The 20,420-nt window shown below is 34.9% G+C and overlaps 2 protein-coding genes across 2 annotated transcripts; both read right to left on the bottom strand.

The window, feature by feature from the left end:
* Positions 1-2,982: 2,982 nt before the first annotated feature.
* On the bottom strand, positions 2,983-8,855 carry LOC119633010. The gene is made up of 10 exons (XM_038026196.1): positions 8,835-8,855; positions 7,109-7,261; positions 5,991-7,023; positions 5,415-5,917; positions 5,052-5,246; positions 4,265-4,407; positions 3,694-4,204; positions 3,371-3,634; positions 3,151-3,300; positions 2,983-3,087 (listed from the first exon to the last, which is right to left on the bottom strand). Exons 1-10 carry the CDS (start codon positions 8,853-8,855, stop codon positions 2,983-2,985), a joined length of 3,078 nt encoding a protein of 1,025 aa, XP_037882124.1.
* Positions 8,856-12,186: 3,331 nt separating this feature from the next.
* Positions 12,187-17,557, bottom strand: LOC119633008. Its single transcript, XM_038026195.1, has 10 exons — positions 17,441-17,557; positions 16,294-17,368; positions 15,729-16,180; positions 13,646-13,810; positions 13,450-13,583; positions 13,184-13,395; positions 12,882-13,048; positions 12,566-12,823; positions 12,351-12,500; positions 12,187-12,273 (listed from the first exon to the last, which is right to left on the bottom strand). The coding sequence occupies exons 1-10, from the start codon at positions 17,555-17,557 to the stop codon at positions 12,187-12,189; spliced, it is 2,817 nt and encodes a 938-aa protein (XP_037882123.1).
* Between the last annotated feature and the right edge of the window lie 2,863 nt (positions 17,558-20,420).

Raw genomic sequence — 20,420 nt, 5'->3', positions numbered from 1 at the left:
AAACGTTGGTCTTTCCTCAGAAAATGTGTCCAAGCGAATTACGTTATCTGCCTTATGAAAATCTGTTAATTTACTGATGGGGCTAAATTGGTGCTCCAAGGTTATGTCAACTGATCCATGCGGTTCTCTTCGGTAGATTATTTTCGTTGGCTTTAAGTATAGAAAAACTCGAAACGCTTGGTTGGTATAATCCTGGAAATTAAGTATTGAATTAACAAATGGGGAGTAATAATGAACAGTGATGATGATTTACAATTGACAATGACTTCGATAGTCTTGGACATTCTTTTATTGAGTGTGTCCCCTTATAAAATTCCAATTTTTGGTTCATTTCAACGTTTGCGAAATTTTATTTTTATAGTATCCGTGCTTGGCTTATGCCTAATTGAAAATTATAATAAAAATAATGATGACAGATATAGTAAAATATTTATTTATTATCAATACCGAGCTTTTCCTGTTTATAATATATTGATAGCAGGAAAGTAATACTTCGGCATCGATTTAGCATCTTTAGTTTAAATTCGCTTACGTAATAAAAGCAACCAATAAAAACATTGCAGCTGGGCAAAGCCAACTCTCCAAATACACTACACCAATAACAAAAAATATAGTTTGGTGCGAAGTAAAAGCGTACTTTTCTTCGCTTTGAGCCTTTACATGGAACAGTATTCAAAACGTAGACCGACGTGGTACAAATTTAACAAAATTACTTGTCTCATCAAAGAACTTATTATTATTCACCTATTGTCATTATGAATTACTGCAAATTAGACTTTACTGCTAGACAAAGGAGAATATAGCCCTACGTGCTTTAGAACTGGCACACTTAATTTTTGTATTAAAATTATACTATGAACCAATTTTCATCACAAATTATTAAAACAAGAAGCTACCTTCGCGGCATACCTTATATGTGGTGTGTGTGTTATATAAAAAACAAACATACATAATCTAAATTTGGTACAATTTATTTTTATGCCCAATCGCTATTATGGGCCAGTTGTGATCGTATATAAGGGCTTACTTTCCGTAGAAATGGTTACATAGTGTGCTTAAAACGTGACTCCACCCGATCCAAATTTAACTTCGACTTAAATAGCTGAGACAATATAACTCAACGATTTTTGGTGAATCATTTTGAAAATTGCAAGTTTTTTCTATATGAGGACCGTTTCAAACAAATTGTATGCTGAGTGAACGAAAAAAAAAGGTCCCATCCCTGAGCTAAAATATATTAGCGCGTTCTATTGCGACCCGTAGGAAGTGTAAGAAATACGTAGAAAGACATTTGAATATTAGGAGCCAGGCAAATAAATAAATAAATTGCGGATCTACCTTCAACCCTTCTAGATGGCACATATCTCCGCGTAAGCCCAATAGGCCCTGTATCATAAGCGGCTGTAAAACTTTAATTTGAATAAGTATGCATACGGAAGTAGTGTGTACTGAAAAGCAGCTTTGCTTGAACACATATTCTTATCTAAACTACATTTCACGTACTGGCTTCACATACTTCCCGGCAGCGCCTCAATTTTTTGACTTATTGTTATTTTTTCTACATCCGCCTGAGTGGCCAAGTAGGCAAGAGTCTCGACTAGCAATTCAATGGTCGTGGGTTGAAATCTCAAATACGACAGAGTTTTTAATAAAGTCGAAGGCCTTAGATGCTATTGCTTTAAGACTTTAGTCTTAGAATTTATTCTGTGGCTAAACTTGTAATAATGATAATAATAATAACAATGGCGGAAATAAGTATTATACAACTTGGAAAGTTCATGTCAACTTTTTGATAGCTTGCCTGTCGGTTCACAACAATTTATGGATAGAGTTTAAATTGTAGATAGAGCGCAAGTGTACGCGGTAAACTGAAAACAAGAAAAACTTAAGTTGTGAACTCTGAGAACTATCCATCTAACAGCCCTATTCTGAGCAGCATCACTAATACATTATTTACGCCCATATTCTGCGATCGCTGTTAGATGATTAATCTTATGTTTATCTCGAATACTTGTAAAACGGGTTTTGTCAACTTTTAGTACGTTCTTGGCGACTGCAAAAAACATCCAGTGCAACGGTTAAACAGAATATCTTTAAAGACTGAAAAAGAGTACAAATAAAATGGAAGAAAAAAGATTTGCTATGGTTCTTATGCAATTTTTTGGAAAATAAGCAAAGATACGTTTCATTTGTGCTCAACTAATTTATTAGATAATTTGATAGACCGCTGTGGATGTGAAATATTATGTTAAAATTCTTTACTTCATACTCTGCAACACTTATTGTATAAGAATGTACTAAGTTTGTGCGGACGCATGCAACACTGAGAACAACTTGAGATCTTTTTTATTACACTGGTCATTTCGTAATCAGTTTCGGAATTGATTTAACCTTGTCGGATCGTTTGTCTCTCTTATTTTGGCCTGAGAACACAACTTGTTGCAAGTGATTTCAATCGGACGACTTTTCAAACCACTTCAAGCGCCCCCCACCACCACCACTTTAGCCCGAAATTGATATTGGAAAGATTTGTTGCGATTTTTGCTTCGGAATACATTATTTGATACAAAGCGACAGAAACGACGAAACGCTAATTAACATTATGAGCGTTTCAACGACGGAAATGCAACGGCTCTCAGAATGGATACATATATTTAAAAAACTATGTAAAGATTGTTCTGACAGACCATTTAGCGCGTAAAATGAGTTGTTAGAATATGAAAACGCTGTCTTGTAGTATCTGTGTGTCCGAGGTACTTTGCGCAGTTTTTATGTTTATTTTGTTTTACATTTACGCATTTACGTCTCATTTTCAGAAGAATAGTTGAAATTGTTCTTAATTTTTTTCAGATTTTAATGTAAGATGAAGCCTTTTGAAGTGTTCAAAGTAAAAACAATTAAGTTTCTACGATTTACTTAGTTTTTCCCTTTAAAAGACAAAATGCACTTTTTACTATTTGCTCGGTTCTCACTTTTAATTTGTTATGAAAAATGCGGTTCCTTAGTGTCTATGTATAATGATATATCTTCTATGTCCACGTTAGCCAATTCGTTTAATATTTCTTCGTGAATAAGGACATCCGGCTCCTAAAACATGAAAAATTAAGCGAAAAGTTAAAAATCAAAGAAAGTACATTGGATGCAGTTTACCAAGTGGGCATATTCCCAACACAGCAGCGCCTTATAATTTTCTCCTAATCTTAAATTTATCAAAGCGAGGTAAGCCCAGGTGTTAGGTAAATAGATTGTAAAGCGAGTGGCTTCAGCAAAATATAGTTCGGCTTCTTCCAAATGATTTAACTACGGATTCCGAAAAATAAAAATTAAAAAAAAAAACAAAAAGATTGCATGCTGCTTAGCCTACGCTTACAAAATATAAGGCTTTAGCTTTGCCTATATTCGCAATTAATTCATCAGCATCGCTTGTGCTTGCAAATTGAAAGGCTTCCAAGGCTTCATCAAATTCTTTCTCTTCTAACATACGATAGGCGTAACGTAGTATACCTAACTGAAATCTGGAATCCCTCCTTGCATTCTTGATATCGAGAATGGCGCCATAATGACTCATAGCAGCTGAACCATTGGGCTGACGATAATATTCAATATTGCCATTGACAAGACACATAAACGCTTTCTAAGCGAATAAGAGATAAACGGTAATTGTTAGATACTAACTGTACTTAACAAGTTTACCAGTTCGTCTGATGATTTTGCTGCGGATGAAAAGCTTCGTGTTATGAATTTTGATTTAATAAGATTCACGGCCAATTTAAAACTTGTATTCAGAATATATCTTTCAACTTCCTCCAGCTCATCGGCAATTTCTTCAAATAATAACCATGCAAAATGATATAGACCCAATTGTAGAAGGGCTTCACACGCTTTCCAAAAATACGTTTGTCTTTCCGTTCCTAATTTTGGTTGAAAGTTATTAAATATTTGCCAACGACTTTTCGGTATGTATTCAATTTTAAAAAATAAGTTTTCCATGACATTTTCATATTTCCAACGAGCATAGCTCATGCCTGGTCGATAATCATGCTTCTTATAGATACAATATAAAATCATCCAACCAATTGGAATTTTTGGTTGCACTTCTTCACAGTAATGGGTTAAAGCATTTAATAGATTCTCTGCTGCGTTATTTTCGCCATCCACGCTATTTATATCTTCCATATAATCCAAATAAATTTCGCAAAGGTTTCTAATTTATTTTGAATTATTTTTTTTGAAAAATGTAACGAGCATTAAACGCAAAACTTACGTGACGGATATGCCGCCATCCTCGTACCTCTCCTGCCAAGGTCTGTTTAGATATTGTCTCGCCAACTCAAAATTTTCCATTTCGACATTATAGAGAAATACATAAAATCGATATAACGCGTAACGATTGTACTTCTTGTCCAGCTGAAAATTAGGCAATTACAAAAATCGGACATTTTTGTTATGTCGTAAGACTCGCAAAGCAACTCTCACGCGAAAACGAAAATTACAATCCGTTTTAGCGACCTTTTTTAGCTACCCATTCTATTCGCTACGCTGATATTATTAAAAAAATTGTCAAATCCCTAGTTCAGAAGTATTATTATATTTTTCACATTCAGGCGAATTTCGTTTAATACCAAGTGCATTTAAAATCCTGATTTAGAATATGCATAAACGGTACACTTTCGATTCGGAAGGGCACTCCCACTTGGTCATAGCGTAATCGAAGCACAAATTCGTTTTTCTTAAGTGTGAAAACGAGATTTTCAGAAGACCTTACAGATGTCCCTCGCGCACCCTATCGGGTTGATATTTCTCACTAAACTTGCAGGCAACCATTTCAACAGTGCCTACAAGTAGTCAAGATTAAGAATCCGCTTTGCTCAAAATTCTGTATTCTAGTCTAGCCGTCATTATGTAACAGATAAATGGGAGAACCGTGAAAAATTGTTCATAAAATATCGGACCTAGTGGCGCCATTTGTTAAGGCTATCTATAATTACTTATCACATATATTAACGCAAAGTTTATAAACAATTTCCTTATAATTAATATTAAATACAAACCATATCGAATAAGTATTGACTCATTTCCTTATTACCCATGTGGTATAATAATTTAGCAAAATCCATTTCTCGTATGAGGAGGCTTTGCATATCGTTGCCAGCAATAGTGTCTCGAAACAATAAATCTTTCAGAGCCTCTTGAACCAGACCGGAACAACGCTTCGTCAATTCGCGAAACACGATTGTCATTAAATCCTGAAAGAAAAAGTAAAACAAGTGAAGGATGTACACAGTTTCGTTATCCAAAACGACAAGAAAAAAGCGAAATTTTGTTTTTAATTTAGAAGATATCAGTACAACTTTTCAGTAAACTCTTACAATTTTATGATAATAATAAGTTATTTAATAAGAAAGCATACGTACCACAAACTCTGCGTTTGTCTTCGTCGGATAACGTACATTAAAATCGCACGCTATAAGCGGCAAGATGCGATTAACAATGTTTGTGATCTGCGTACAAAAGAATGATTTGTTGTTGTTGTCGGGCCTTGACAACGTGTTATTTTCAGCCATGTGACGTATTAGCCTTAGTATCTGGTCATCGAATGATTTATATTTCTCTTCGCATGTCCTCTCTTCAGACAAAGAAACTGTTTTTTTCTTGACCTCACGTTTCCAACAATCTTTAAAAATATCACATTGCACTTTATAATTGTTATAGGTCTCATTTAAATCCTCTGCTGGCTCTGTAATTGGTAATTTCGTGCAAACACTTATAACAGTAAATGTTGTTTTCTTAACTATGCCATCTAAATAGTTTTCGCTGTAAACACTTTTTTGATTTCCCCAAGATTTCGAATATCTTGACATAGTCAAAGATGCTCTCATCGGTGGTTTCAATTCAACAGCGAATGAGCAATTGATGACTGTAAGGATGATGAAAAATTGTATTAACATTTATGCTGAATCTTATATTAAAACGTTTGTAATCACTCTTACCTCCAGGATACATAAATATGGATAAATCAATAAAGCCTTGCAAAAGTATTGCCTCTGGGTCCGATTCTTTGTAGATTTCTACAATTATTTCGTATTTGTCACAGGCCAGATGTTTTTCCAGATCAATATGCCATTTGTCTGTCAAAATGAAACGATGCGTCGAATTGCAAACAAGAGCATAATCTTGGTCTATGTCGATGCCTTCGAAGTTGAAATCAACATTCTCGGTGCGTAATAGATTTGTAAATAAATTACCTATCGAGAACTTTATGCCGGAATAAATGCCCAAGCTTGCGTAATTTTCAATCTCAGGATCTTTTAATTTTTCCCACTTATAAAATGTGTTTTGTTCACTAATAATTTGTTTAGTAAAGACTGTATATTTACAAATAAATATTTTTTCATATGTTCCCCTTTCGTTAAGATCTCTTGACTGAAACGAAAGCTTAGCTACCAAGTCGTCGCAATTGTCCAAAATGCTATCCTCGATATTAAATAATGATGTAAGCCCAATGAAGATGACGTTTGAAAGCCTAACTTCTCGCATGATTGGCATTAATGTGTATATTTTCCAAGTTATTTTACAACTATCGCTAGCCCAGGAAACATCCAAAGGGTATAAGAATGTCTCTACAGATGTATGCGAACGTTTTTTTTCAAAAAATTCAATCAAATCTACGTGACCGTAGGCCGTAGCTTTTTTAACAGGTACTTTTTCCTTTGTATCAGCAAAATCAACTTCGTTAGGATCTGATAGCACATTTTCGTAAAGAATCAATTTCATAGGTGATTCAGTGAATTTTTCAATGTCGGCCAAATCATCCTGTTTAATAGTTAACGTAAACGTTGGTTTTTCCTCCCAAAATGTATCCATATGAATTTCATTATCTTCCTTATAAAAATCTGTTAACTTCGTGAGAGTGTTAATTTCGTGCTCCAAAGATATGCTAACTGATATACTTTTCGCTCTTTCATATTTTATATTCTGTGGTTGTATGTATAGGAAAACACGGGCAGGTTTTGGAGGAAAAACCTGAACATATATTATGTATTAAATTAAAACCGATGTTATAAGCTGGTCACAACGTAGCAAAGATGAAAATACCTTCACAACTTGCAAGGGCTCCGACAATTGCGCCAAGCTTTTCAGCCGCCTGCTTTGCTTCTTCGTTACCCTTGACTTCCGGTCCGCAATTAGCAAATGAAACTCGTAATCCCCTTTCGGAACTTCCATTGTTTTCGTTGTAAGGTAAATTTTTAGTGAATTTGTCCTAAATGAATAATAATAATAATTAACATAAAAAAAAATAGTACAAAAGTGTTAAATATATAAAAATATTAAAAAAGCAAAAATTCTATCGTATATTTTATGCTCCTGCTTCTTAAAGAGCCAGGGATAAATTTATTTTTCTTCTTCTTCTTCTTCTAAAGCAATCAATTAATCAAAAACAAGTGGAAACGTTATAATCGAGCTAGGTCGACTATTAAATACCCCAAATCAAATTATCTAATACAATTTTTATTTTTGCTATTGAACAAAAAAATTATACCCTGTTTTTGTAGGAATATTCTAGTATAGAACTGTGTATTAAAAATTAGAACTCTTTGCAAATGGAGTCTTGGCTTCCGTTGGAATGGTTGTGCCCAAGGGGTTAAAAGATGGAGGCAGGTTTTACTTTATGGGTTAATTTCTATTACAACATATTAAAAATTAGGTTTTTCCGCCCTATGAAGGGTCAATTTTCTTGAAATTCTTACATTCGGTGGGATGTAAAAACAGGTCGAGATGAGAGTTAATTTTTTTCATGTTAAGTTACTGTTATGATGTAATTTTCTTCATGAAGCATTGAAAATTATATCTTTTTGTCGTCTGAATTTCAGTTTTCGTTTTATGAGAGGGCGTTTAAAAATTGCCCTAGCCGATCCAAAGTTTCCATACCACTTTAGAAGGCCCAAATACTACTACTTTTGCTGGGAAATTTTGAAAACCGCATTTTTTATCCGCATAAAGACTTTTCAGAATAGGGCGTTACATGGGGAGTGGTTGAAAAAGTGAACTGTGTCGAACCATTTTCAATAGCGTTCGTGCTTGGCTGAAAACACGTCCCTGCACGAGATGTTATCAAAATATGTTAAAAATTTGCGACCAGCAACTGGATCAAAAATTTAAATGGACAACAGGCGGGCAGACAGGCTCAGATCAATTCAGATTATGATTCTGAATCGATTGGCATACCAAAAGGTCGGCATATCTTAACCCGTTTTGTCTATTGCCATAAGTTAATATACCCTGTACCACAAATGGTGTAGTGTACAAAAGTAATGATTTTTAAAAGAAATTCTGAGATCTTTCACGAAGAGATTAGAACTTATTCGTAATGTCCCTATTGAGTATGATGTAAATGAGATTATTAAAAACGCGGCCTTCAATATGCAAATTAAGTCTGTTGTTAGGCTTCGTAGAAAGTATCATGGCAACATGCATGATTTTATTTCCACAACGAGTATTAAAATTGGTTTCAAAGAGAAAGCCTTCTCTAAGCCGATTAAGTTTAATTTTTGGAACCCCGGTATTCCCTACTTTGTATCCACCTTAAAACAATGTTTTAAGTGTGGTAGGTATGAGCACGTTTCTAAGTTTTGCAAATCCAAGGAGCGCATGTGCGTTAATTGTGTAAAGCCTTCTAAGTTTACCGAAAATTGTGCAACGCTCGAACAGAGAACGGGAGTTAACGCTTAACAAGATTAGGACTATTAAAAACTTTTCCTACGAAGAAGTGAAAGAGAAAATTTCTTCAAATTACACTCAATGTCTAGATGATAATTCCTACGATGAGAACTTGCCTTCATTGGGGAACCTGCCATTTTGGTCACGAATAATAATGACAATCGTAATGAGATTCTAATAAAGAAACAATTTAATGCGGTCGTTAAACACGAAAGTCTTCTATTTCCTACCCTCAAGTCTCCAGTTCAGCCCCAAAGTCGTCCATAACCAGATCTCAGCAAATGATTTCGAGCAACAATCTGCGTTCTTCGGAACTTGATAGATAAATCTCTGCGATCTGTCCACGATCCCTTAGAATCTCGTTAAGGAATTTGAAGAAAAAATTACTTATTGTGCTAATTCTCGCTCTCGATCAAGTGCTTACTACTACGAGTAAATCCTCTGGGATTCCGCTTTCTTTTAAAATATGATCCCTTTTTTACACTACGATATGCAAAGTGTACCTTATCATTTTTGGATTTTTACTTGAGCTCGAATAATATTAATTTTTGCATCTTAAGTGAAGTTCTTCTGAAAGATGACAGTTTTTTTTAAGTTAAAGTTTCCAACTATACTTCAGCTACCAAACGCCGAGATGATGGCTATGGTGACGTTGTTCTGTTTGACTTGTAAACAATTTCATATGTTTTCCTTTCAATTCCTGACGTTTGTGTCTATACTAGTTAAGAAAGACGTTTCAAACGTATTCCCTGCAATTCGGCCGTTGACGTTGTTATCATCAAAACCATGAATCTTAAACTGAATCTTTTCATAGCATCATGCTGCTTTCAAACCAGTGTTGATATACAAGCTTTTCATGCTGCGATTCAGAGATTATGTGACTTTCTCGATGGTGAACAAAATGTGATTCTAGCCTAAGATTTCAATGCTAGACATTTCTCGTATGGCGATTAGCTCTCGACCAACAACGGTAAGATCCTTGCATATGCCATCAGCCTTAATGTTTTAAATAATGGTAATACTACCTTTCACTGTAATTGGAATGGTCGCATTGCGAGCAAAGTCGTGGACCTAAGTTTTTCTAATTCAACTCATTCATCATTCAGCTGAAATACGACCAATGCCTCAATTGACAAAAGTCAAAAGTCACACCTGCACCAATTCCCTTGAAAAAAAGCAAAATTTTATTGCGCGTAAATTCCTTATAGACCGCTCGCCTAAAGTTGATCTTCCTTTCGATTTATCATCAATTCAAAGTGCTTTTCAGGCTGGGATCAAGTCTGCTAGAACCAACTTTTCTGATATTGAGTTCTAACCTTGGTGGAGTTTTTCCCTGTCAATGATCTTTCGCTAATTTCATGCTGCAAGGAGAAAAAAAAATGAGTTAATATGCCGATCCAACCAACTTCATTGAATATATGAAAGCACTGACGAAATGGAGGTCTGCAGTTAAAAAGACGAAAAGGACAAATAGAGCTATCACGATTAAAGAGTTATGTGGCAATGGCAACCCGATTTTTTTCTGGAATTACATCAGGTCATCGATATTTTAGACAAAAATTAGATGGTTGTGCTCTGTGGAATGACTATGATAGTAAAGGATACTTAGATATTTACAGGAGTTATATTGCAAGTGTCAATCAGATTACAATTCCTTTTATAACAATGCATTCTTCTCATTACGTGAGCTAATGTATGTTGTACATTCTAAATAGGGAGCTAGCGCTGCAGGCTGTGATGGAGTTAAGTATGAGATGGTCAGAGCACTGTCTGGAGGAAGCTTAACTCTCCCGTTGTTTGCAGTTAATAACTGCTGGTTTATTAACTTTACACCCTTAGATTTGCGATGTACCAAATCTATTCCAGCTCCTAACGCAGGTGACGACTTAAATTATTTAAACAACTTCAGACACATTTCGCCAATATCTGTATTCATAAACATTATTAACCTCATGGTTAAGCAGAGACTATTGGATTTCTTGAAAACTGCGAACGTTATTCCAGCTCGTTCTTGTGCGTATCAAATCTACGCATATGTGCGTTAATGAACAATCTTTTCTCATAGCTAGTTTAAACACAGCCGGTAATGTGGTTGTTATGCATCAGCAAAGCACATGACTGTGTCAACTTGATTAAGCAAAGTAGAATTCTCTTAAACTTGTCAATTCCTCTTCATATATGTCTGTGGATACTACAGTTTCTATTCGAGCCTGTGTTGGTAGTGGACACAGGCAAAGTTGAAGTGTACGGTGGTATTTCACAAGGCAGTTGCTTGATATGCAGACGGTTTCTTAGTTGTATCCGCGGATTTATCCTTTTCAGTGGGAGTGAATAACCTCTGGATAAAAGCTAATCTTTCCTTCGGTGCATGTGTTGGTCTTAATTTATATTTTAACCCTAGCAAAACAGATACTATTTATTTTGCGAAAAGTTCTAAACGTGAAATTAGGCTCTTTATGAAAGAAACTAAAGTTAATCAGGTATAATCTCTTCGATTTCTTGGTAGCCTAACTCTTCGTGGGCATTATGAAAAAGCCTTCAAAGACTGTCAAGCTGGATGCAATATCATCAAAAACACCTTCTTTTTTATTACAGCAACGGATATTATATATATGCCACTGACGGTTCCGTTGGACATAATGCATTTAGCTTCTCGGTAATAAAGCATCTGCTTAAAATAGTACATAAAGTCAAAGTCGCGGAGAAATTTTGCTCGTCTCTTGTTGCAATGTGTACAAAGTGTATCACGAAATTCCATTTCAATCTTTGGGCATTGACGGATGACCGACATGTAGTCGCTATGTTGATGGCTTTACAATGTCGATGCAGCGCATTCCGTCTTCATTCCGTTTAATGTTTTACTCGACTTGCACTGCGTCAATGCAGTAATGCACGACACAAATGTATCTATCCTGTTCAGCGATTCATTTCGTTTCATTTTTGTCCGCGCTCCTCTTTTTTTTTTTGAATATAGTTTTCAGAGATTATTATCTATGTTGCCCCTTTTATAAACAACAGAAAGAAAAGAACTGTGATTATCGGTTTACCCTGATCCTTACAAGCGAAGGCTATATCGCACGACACTAGACAACAATCGGACGTCCTATAAGGACACTTCGCATGCTTCAGTTTAGTTTTTTCAGCATTTCACTCACGCTTTCTGGCATCTAATTGATGAAAAAGGCGTGATTACTTGTCATATACCCAATTAGTATTATGTAATATCCAATTAATACATTAATAACGCTAACAACATACCAACAACTTAGACTATAATTTTTATCAACCGATTTCAGCCCATCACTTGTTCAAAGGTAAACAATTCATTAATAGTAGATTGTGCAGCTCGTTTATTTCTTTATATTAATATTAATATCGCTATTCGATTAGTTTCATATTTCCATAAAAAGAATAATTTTGTTTATTATTCTAATAAATATAAAGTGATTATGTAAATGTGTTTCTAGGTTAAGGCGACGCGTATAAAAATATATTTTTCGGATTAATCTTATCCAGCTCCTCTAAAATATCTTCACTAACATCGATATTGGGGTCCTATCGCAAAAAAGAAATTAAAAGACAATTAACTATTGCTATATGACAGAATTGTTGTTAATAAAAATATTTGTTACCAATCGAGCATATTTCCAACATTCTAACGCTTCATAATTTTTACCCAATCTCAAATTGATCAAAGCAAGATTGGCCCACACAGACGGATAATAAATATTGTAAGTAGTACTTAAAGCGAATTGTTGTTCAGCTTCTCTTAAACGGTCCAGCTATTGAACATGAATTGCACATAAAATCACAGCAACGAATATTTTAACACTAAAGTTACGCTTACATGATAGAAAGCTTTAGCTTTGCCTATGCATCTAACGATTTCAGGAATATCGTCAGCAAAATCGAATGCATATATCGCAGTTTCAAATTCTTTTTCTCGTAACATATAACAAGCGTAGCGCAATATTCCCAAATGAAACGGGGAAATGTCTTCTAATCGCCCGACATTGAAAATAGATGCGTAATTATGTACCCAAGACAAATTGTTGGGACTCCGTAAATATTCTATATTGCCATTGACCAGATCAACGAAAGCACGCTAAATGAAAGTTAAATTTATTCAAATAAAATTTTGAAAGAAAACGTTATTAACATACCAAGTCGGCTGCATTAATAGGACTGTCCACTTGCATAGTTTCCACGATACGGAAATCCTCTACCTGATTAGTAGCCAATTTGAAACTTGCATCGAGAATATACCTTTCAATTTTTGGCAATTGTTCAGCAATGTCCTCATACATCCATTGGGCAAATATATATAAACCTAGTTTTAATAAGAAAGTAATTGCTTTCCAAAAATATTTTGCTTTCTCAGTTCGTAGTGTCGGTTCAAAGTGATTAAAAATTTCCCACCGGGATGTCGGCAGGCTGTTTATTTCGATAAATGGCACGTTTATACGATTTTCGTAGTGCCAGCGAGCATAATCCATACCCGGACGATAATTATGTTTTTTATATACACAGTACAGAAGCATCCAGCCTACGGGAGATTTGGGATGTGCCATTTCGCAAAAATGCATTAAACCGATTAACAGGGTTTCCTCAATGTCACCTTCAAAGCTCGTATCAATTGTGTTCTTTATATAATTCAAATATAGTTCACAAATATCTCTAAAATTATTTGAACTAAGTTATTTGAAAAGTTTTTGCCAACATTAAATTTACATAATTAGCTCCAGATTTTCATCATATACAGAGATTTTTAAATACTCTTCTGCCGCATCATAATTCTTTAATTCTAAATCATATATGAATTTGTAAAATAAATACATGTCATTATTGCCCCATGTTTGTTCCAACTGAAAGGGAAAATGCACATTAAGATATTATTCGAAATCAGATCAAAATTATCCATTTAGACCTTTTCTGTTAAATATTGATTCATTTCATCATTTTCGACTTCGTACAAGAGTCTTGTGATATTTATCTGCGTTAGAGATATGGGTTCGATGTTATAACGTGCCTCTCGTTTGATTAAACGGTAGCAACGCTCCGATAATTCGTGGAAAACCTTCGTCATCAAGTTCTTTAAAATAAGGAGGGAAAATTACATCAAATTTTATATTAATTACATAATTAATTATAAAATTATATATGTTAGACGTTCAAAGGAAATCAAAGGAGAAGTAAAAGCACTACGTTCATTAAAAGCGTGTCAGTTGGCTTATTACCAAAGACTTACAATATTATATCGATTACCTGAGTATGAGGGATATATTTATTTTGTCAAAACGTTTGCACCTTGAAAGCTCTTTAGACCCTATAAAGCATATGTATAACCCATTGTCCGTATACCCGTGTGTCTGTCCGTCTGTCTAAGGTAGGCATTGTCTTGGTCGCAATAATGAAGCAGTAACCTTCAAATCCGGAAGAGATGTTGAAAGTTCTTACACATACGTTGGTATTGGAAATAGGACAATTTGGGGACAAAGGACACGACCGCAGTACAATATAACCGAGGCCTCTGTTTTCAAAAATAGAACCAATTGTATCACTTATGAACTACAACAGATTTAAAGACAAAAGTATGAAAATGCAAAATATCGACGGCGATTACACAAAGCTATAAGCGGTCAAATTTTAATTTTTTTCACATTTTTGATGTTTTCTGCTTACTTCTCATAAGGTAAATAAGGTAGAATGTTGAAAATTTGTCCGTACATTTCTCACATGAAGATATATTAATATGAAGATATAAATATATCTTAGTTCTAATATAAATGCGGTGGATGCACATCACAATTTGGTGGATTCGTTTTTCCAATCGATTCAGTATTAAACAAACGAACTTGGAGAGTAGAATGCGACAAGTGAAGTGTGTTAGATCTAACTTAGATATCGCGGACCACACGATGTGTTTGATTAATTTTATCTCCGCAATCCCGGCGATGTGAGCATCAAATAAAGGAGCTTGGAGGATAGGTAAGATAGCAGATTCGATCGAGGACGAATATAATTGGACAGAAACACATTGGAAAATTGTGACTTTTCAACTTTCTAACGATCTAATTTTACGGCGATGAACGATCACAGCGTCAAGGTACCAGAAAGAAATTTGGTGAATCATCTACCTAGGAAATAATGGGTCTAAAATTTGAGGCACAGATGCGTTGTAAACGATCATGAACAACTTCGTTTCTTTGAGGCACATGGTGGTATGAGTCGTTAGAAAAACGCGCTGTACACATTAGGCTTAATATTCGAATAGAAGGATCAATCGGCAAAAAGTATAGAGAGTAGCCAGGTTTTTCCTTTAGTTTTCCATTTGCATCAACCTATTATCCGTCAATGTTCAAAAATTCAGCACTTCCGAAAACCTGAATCTGCAAGTCAACTTCTACGTAGCTCCACGATAGTTTCACCATATTTTAATTTTTTTTTTTAAACAAGTTTTCAAAAAAAATTTAACCGCGCATTTCGAGGATCTTCAGATACAGTTCTTAAACCTACAATTTTGATTCAAACATTGGAATTTCAGGAAAATTTCCAAAATGTTTCCTTTGTTTTGAAAATAACAAACGCAGCGTCACTTTGGCTAATGCAAATCGTAAACAAGTAATCGAAATGATCTGAGATTTTGATGGATTACGTTTGAGAATTGGACATTCTGAGGCTAATAAAGTGGATACATTGTTACAGACTAGATGCGGTTTGTTAGCCTCGGGAATTATTGACCGATGTGCAAAAAAAAGTAGAAAATATTTACTTAAAATATTATATTTAAGAATATATGAAGCGCTAAAAGCAATCACTTGATGCAGTTTAGGGGGGTGCGAGCGAACAGCTGCGTGCGACTACATAAATAGCTTTAGTTAATATAAGAAAACACGATTATGAACGACTCGATTTCTTTTATGCCCTGCGTGTCATATCAAAGAGACCGCAGTCTCTGATTCGCTGAATATGTAAAGAAAAATGTTCATGTTGTAAGTTAATGTACATACCATAAATTCCATGTTAGTGTTAGTTGGTTGACGTACATTAAAATCGCATGATATAAGAGGTAAAATGCGATCAGCCATGTCTCCGACTTGCTCGCGGTATAAATGTTTGTCGCCATTTATTGAGCATATATTATGTATTCTGATGAACTTTATTAGCTCTAAGACTGCATCATCAAATGACTTATAGCTATATGCGTATTGTTTCTCTGCGCTCGTTGAACAACGTGGTTTACATGGCTTTTTTAGCCAACAATTTTTAAATATGTCGCGTTTCATCGCGATGACGTTGTAAACATCAAGCAAATCCTCAGCCGGCTCTGTGATCGGTGCTTTTAAGCAGATTTTAATAAGTGCAAATGTCGTTTTCTCTTGTACTTCAGGCACGATTTCCTGCTTTTGTTCACGAACGTTAAGAGTTTTTGAAGTTTTCGCTTCAGCGGTAGGAGGAGTTACTGGAGATGGTGATTTCATTGCAACAGCGAATGAGCAATTAGTAATGTGAATGTAAAAAATTATTATCTATTTTAATTTCTCATTCTTAATTTTTCTTTTCAGCTAAGTTTACCTTCGGGATATAAAAATATTGAAGGATCGATGAAACCTTGCAAGAGTATTTCTCTCGGCCGATTTTCATTAATCATTTCTATAATAATTTTATACTTATCGCAGACTAGGGCTTTTTCTAAGGCAACGTGCATACGGTTCGTTAAAATGAAGCGATGTATTGAATTGCAAACGAGGGCATAATCCTTGTCCATATCAATGCTGTCGAGGTCGAAATTGACACCTTCGGTGCGCAAAATGTTATCAAATAATTGATGTAAATTTAAAGTTAAAGCTGAAGCTACGCCCATACTCTGGTCTTTTTTGAAATTAGAATTCTTTAGACTTTCCCACGTGTAGTACAAATTCTGGTCGCTGATAATAGTTTTAGTGAATACAGTGTATTTACATATAAATTCTTTTTCGTATTCGTTCTTTGCATTGGGAACTTTTGATTGCCACGAAAATTTGGCAACTAAATTATCGCAGTTATCTAAAAGATCGGCCTCGACGTTAAACAATGATTTGAACGATAAATAGATTATATTTGAGAACTGAACATCCTTGATGAGAGGCATTAACGAGTATACGTCCAAGGTTATTTTATATGTTCTACTATAATCGGATGGGTCTAAAGGATATAAAAACACGTCAATAGAAGAATTGCAACGTTTTTTTGTAAAGAATTGCAGCATATCCAAATGTCCTTGAGCCACCAACTGTCCCTGTAATGTTCTGTTTTGGCCGCTTTCCTCCAAACTTTCTTCCTCCATACCGTCTTCAGAGCAATATTCATAAGCGGTTAATACAATTGGCGTATCGCCGAACGATATAATATCTTCAATGCAATCCTGCTTGATGGTCATGCTGAATGTTGGTCTTTCGGATGCAAATGTATTCTTCCGAATTACCAGATCCAATGCAAAACAATCAGATAGCTTGGAGATGGCATTACTGGCATGCTCTAAAAGTATATCTACCGATACGTCATCTTCGTTCGGGTACGATATATTTTTCGGCTGTAAATATAAGAAGACTGGTCGATTGCATTCTGCATTTGCTAATGGTTTGCTTGGTTGTCCGTTTTTATCAAACGCCTTAAGAAAATAGAAATGAATACGTTAATGGACGAAATAAAAATAAATTGATTTAAGAAAGCGTATAATGACCAGTTTGATTGGTTTCGGAGATTTTGCGGTGTTTCTACGTGTTGAACGTCCCTGGGCTTGCAGGGGCTTTAAGTTGTAAGAACCGACGGTTCCTTTGGTAATACCTATTTTATCCATAAATAAATTTATTTTCACGCGTTCCCTTACAAATATGCGTCGTCGTATCCCTTTCCCCTATATTTTGTTTAGTCAATTAATTGGGGCACTGTCAATATGAAAAACATAAAATTGATGAAAGTCATTAGACATTTGAGAGAGAAAACATTTTTCGATATTTTTATTGCCCGCATATTAGAGTCAACTTAGTTTTGAAATACCTTACACACTCAAGCAATTCGTGAGAGATGGCGCATGTGGAGACTTAAGTAGATGATAGAATCTTGAGATTAAACTGAAATTAAAAAAATGCCATTTAAGCTTTTATAAAAGCGTGTACACATCAAGCCCATAGATATAATTGCAGGTGATATGAATTGATGGAAACATCCACAACTTTCGCAAATATATAAAATAAATAATATATCAGAAAATTGCAAATTAATTGAAGTATGACGTCACCATCTCTCACCTCTCCACAATGCTTTCATACAAAGCGGATAAGTCTCCGCTGCTGCTGGGACGCCCACTGATATATTGCCGAAGCCGCGTGAAAGTGGTCTTACTCTTCTTAATTTAAAAAATGATAGTAAGAACAACACAGAAAATTGCAAGCCTGTGGCCAAATTTAGTGCTTTACCTACGGTTTCTGGAAGCTGGGTGACAACCCGTTTATCAAATTCAATTAACACTATTATATCCTTATGTCAAACATGGTTTTATCTAAAGTAGATACCTCGTAACAAATTTTTTAGAACTATCATATTACATTTTCAACGCGTTTTCCAATGGTCAGCAAACTGACGTCATTTACATTGATTTCAGTGTGGCTTTTGATGGGATATACTTTATTATTATATGGTTTTTCGCTTATCTTGGTTAAATGGTTTTGCTGTTATATGGCAGCCAAGTGCAGCGCATTACTTGCAATGATACTTCATCTAAAGAATTAAAAAGGTAGCAATTTGAGCCTTCCGCTCGTGATTCTATTCTTGGTTACATAAATCAATGCTCGTGTATTTTAATGTGTGCTGAGGGTGTTAAACTGTCCTTTTCAGTTAATAAAAGACCAGATCGTCTACATCAAGTTTTAGACGTCTTAGTAGACAAGGCATTGCCATCATTAAAATGGCGACAACAAACTAGTATTTGTGCTTGCTGATCATCGTCTCTGCAATATCAATTTTGCGCTAAAGCGGGCTTACGAGAACCACAAAATTATATGAAGCAAATTGAAGATAAATTGTTAATATATTATTTAAAATAGAATAATTCCTATCCCTCCGTGCAGTTTAATGAGATTGACGAACAAATAAATTAATGGGAAAAAATGAACTTTTTTTTCAATAGGACTGACTATCTTTGTTTAATTTCCACAAAGTTGCAAAAAAGTACTGCACATTATCTTTTCTCATATTTTTTGTCCACTTTTTTATTTTCCTACGTTTCTCAAAAATGTTCTGTTTATGCCGTTGTGTTATATTTTGTTATTATAATAGAAAGTTTCCTGAAAACTGCCCAAATATTGCGCTCAGAATACGGCCGAACGGATATCTTTATGAAAGGTATTCATTTAAAGGCACTTCCAAGCAAAACTCTGTTAATAAAGCTTTAGATGAAACCGTTACGTACATGTTATATGAGGTTGAGCATAATTCGAAAATTTTCTACTATTCTACCACGAAATTAAAACTTTGGAAAATTGACGTTGGTTATCGAATTATACATTTTCTTGCCTTTTTCTCCAGGATTTTGCAAGGCGAAAAGTGAAAAATGTGCTATTCTATCTGCGGGGGATAAAGTAAGAGCGGTGCCAATTAAAAAAAATCTTCCAAAGAAGGTAATAAAGAGAAATGTTTAGACATTGTACTACGGTCCCAAATACCATCTTTCTTGGTCAAAAGTTTTAAAAAATTTGAGGTAATACTATTTTTTGAGCAAAATATAAATTTGTTAATACGTTTTGGATGTTTTAATCGAAAATTAAAAAAAAAAAATTTTTTGAGGTAGGTGATTGCACGTATTTTGGTCATTGTTTCACTTGAAAAAGGCCTTCATTGAGAAAAATTGGTACAGTGTATGTTAATCAAAAAATTTTCTCTCACTTTGTGCCGAGTCGAACGAAGTATATTGGCTTGGCAGCGGTCCAATCATCGATACATTTTCACACTTCTTCCGCACTTCAAAATCACGTGCTAGCCAAGCCATGCTGCTTCGATTTGAACAAGTGATAATCAGACGGCATTAAAACTTCCCATTCTTTCTGCAACAGAGTACCTTTCACAACTCTTGTAACGCTTGGCCGAATTTGCGTTTTCAGTCAATGCGTGTGGCAGCCATATAATTGCTAGGGTTTCGTCCTGTAAGTCTTATAATTCATAATTCTTTGTCATTGACTTAAAAATCGTCACCTTCTAACCGTTGAAACCAAAACCGACAATTGGGATAAGACGGCTGAGCATTACCTTAAGTTTCTAAAAGTGTTTGATAGACATTGGCAGCAGATTTCTTCAAATCACATAACAGAAGTAATGAATGTCGAAAATGCGATTTTGACCGTTTCATGATTAGCGTCTGTATTATCTGAACAACACAATGATATTGAAAGGAAAAATGATATTTTTTTTAAAGAAAGGTCAAAATAATCGAATTTGACCGTTATATACATTGATACTTCGCGTTACTTTATAATTTTCAGTAGATGTGGGTGATCACAATACACGCAAACACCTATTAAAATTTAAATTTTACTTGAACTTATACTCAATTCATTACCAATTATTGCTGAAAATTGCACACAAAAGCAGCTCTCAAAAAAAACTGTATTACCTACGTACGAGAGAGAGAGAGAGAGAGAGAGAGAGAGAGAGAGAGAGAGAGAGAG

The sequence above is a fragment of the Glossina fuscipes genome, unplaced genomic scaffold (assembly GCF_014805625.2).
Source record: "Glossina fuscipes isolate IAEA_lab_2018 unplaced genomic scaffold, Yale_Gfus_2 2, whole genome shotgun sequence".
NCBI classification, from domain to species: Eukaryota; Metazoa; Arthropoda; class Insecta; order Diptera; family Glossinidae; genus Glossina; species Glossina fuscipes.
Note: the sequence above shows the minus strand (reverse complement) of the source record. Positions and strands in the feature narration are given on the sequence as shown.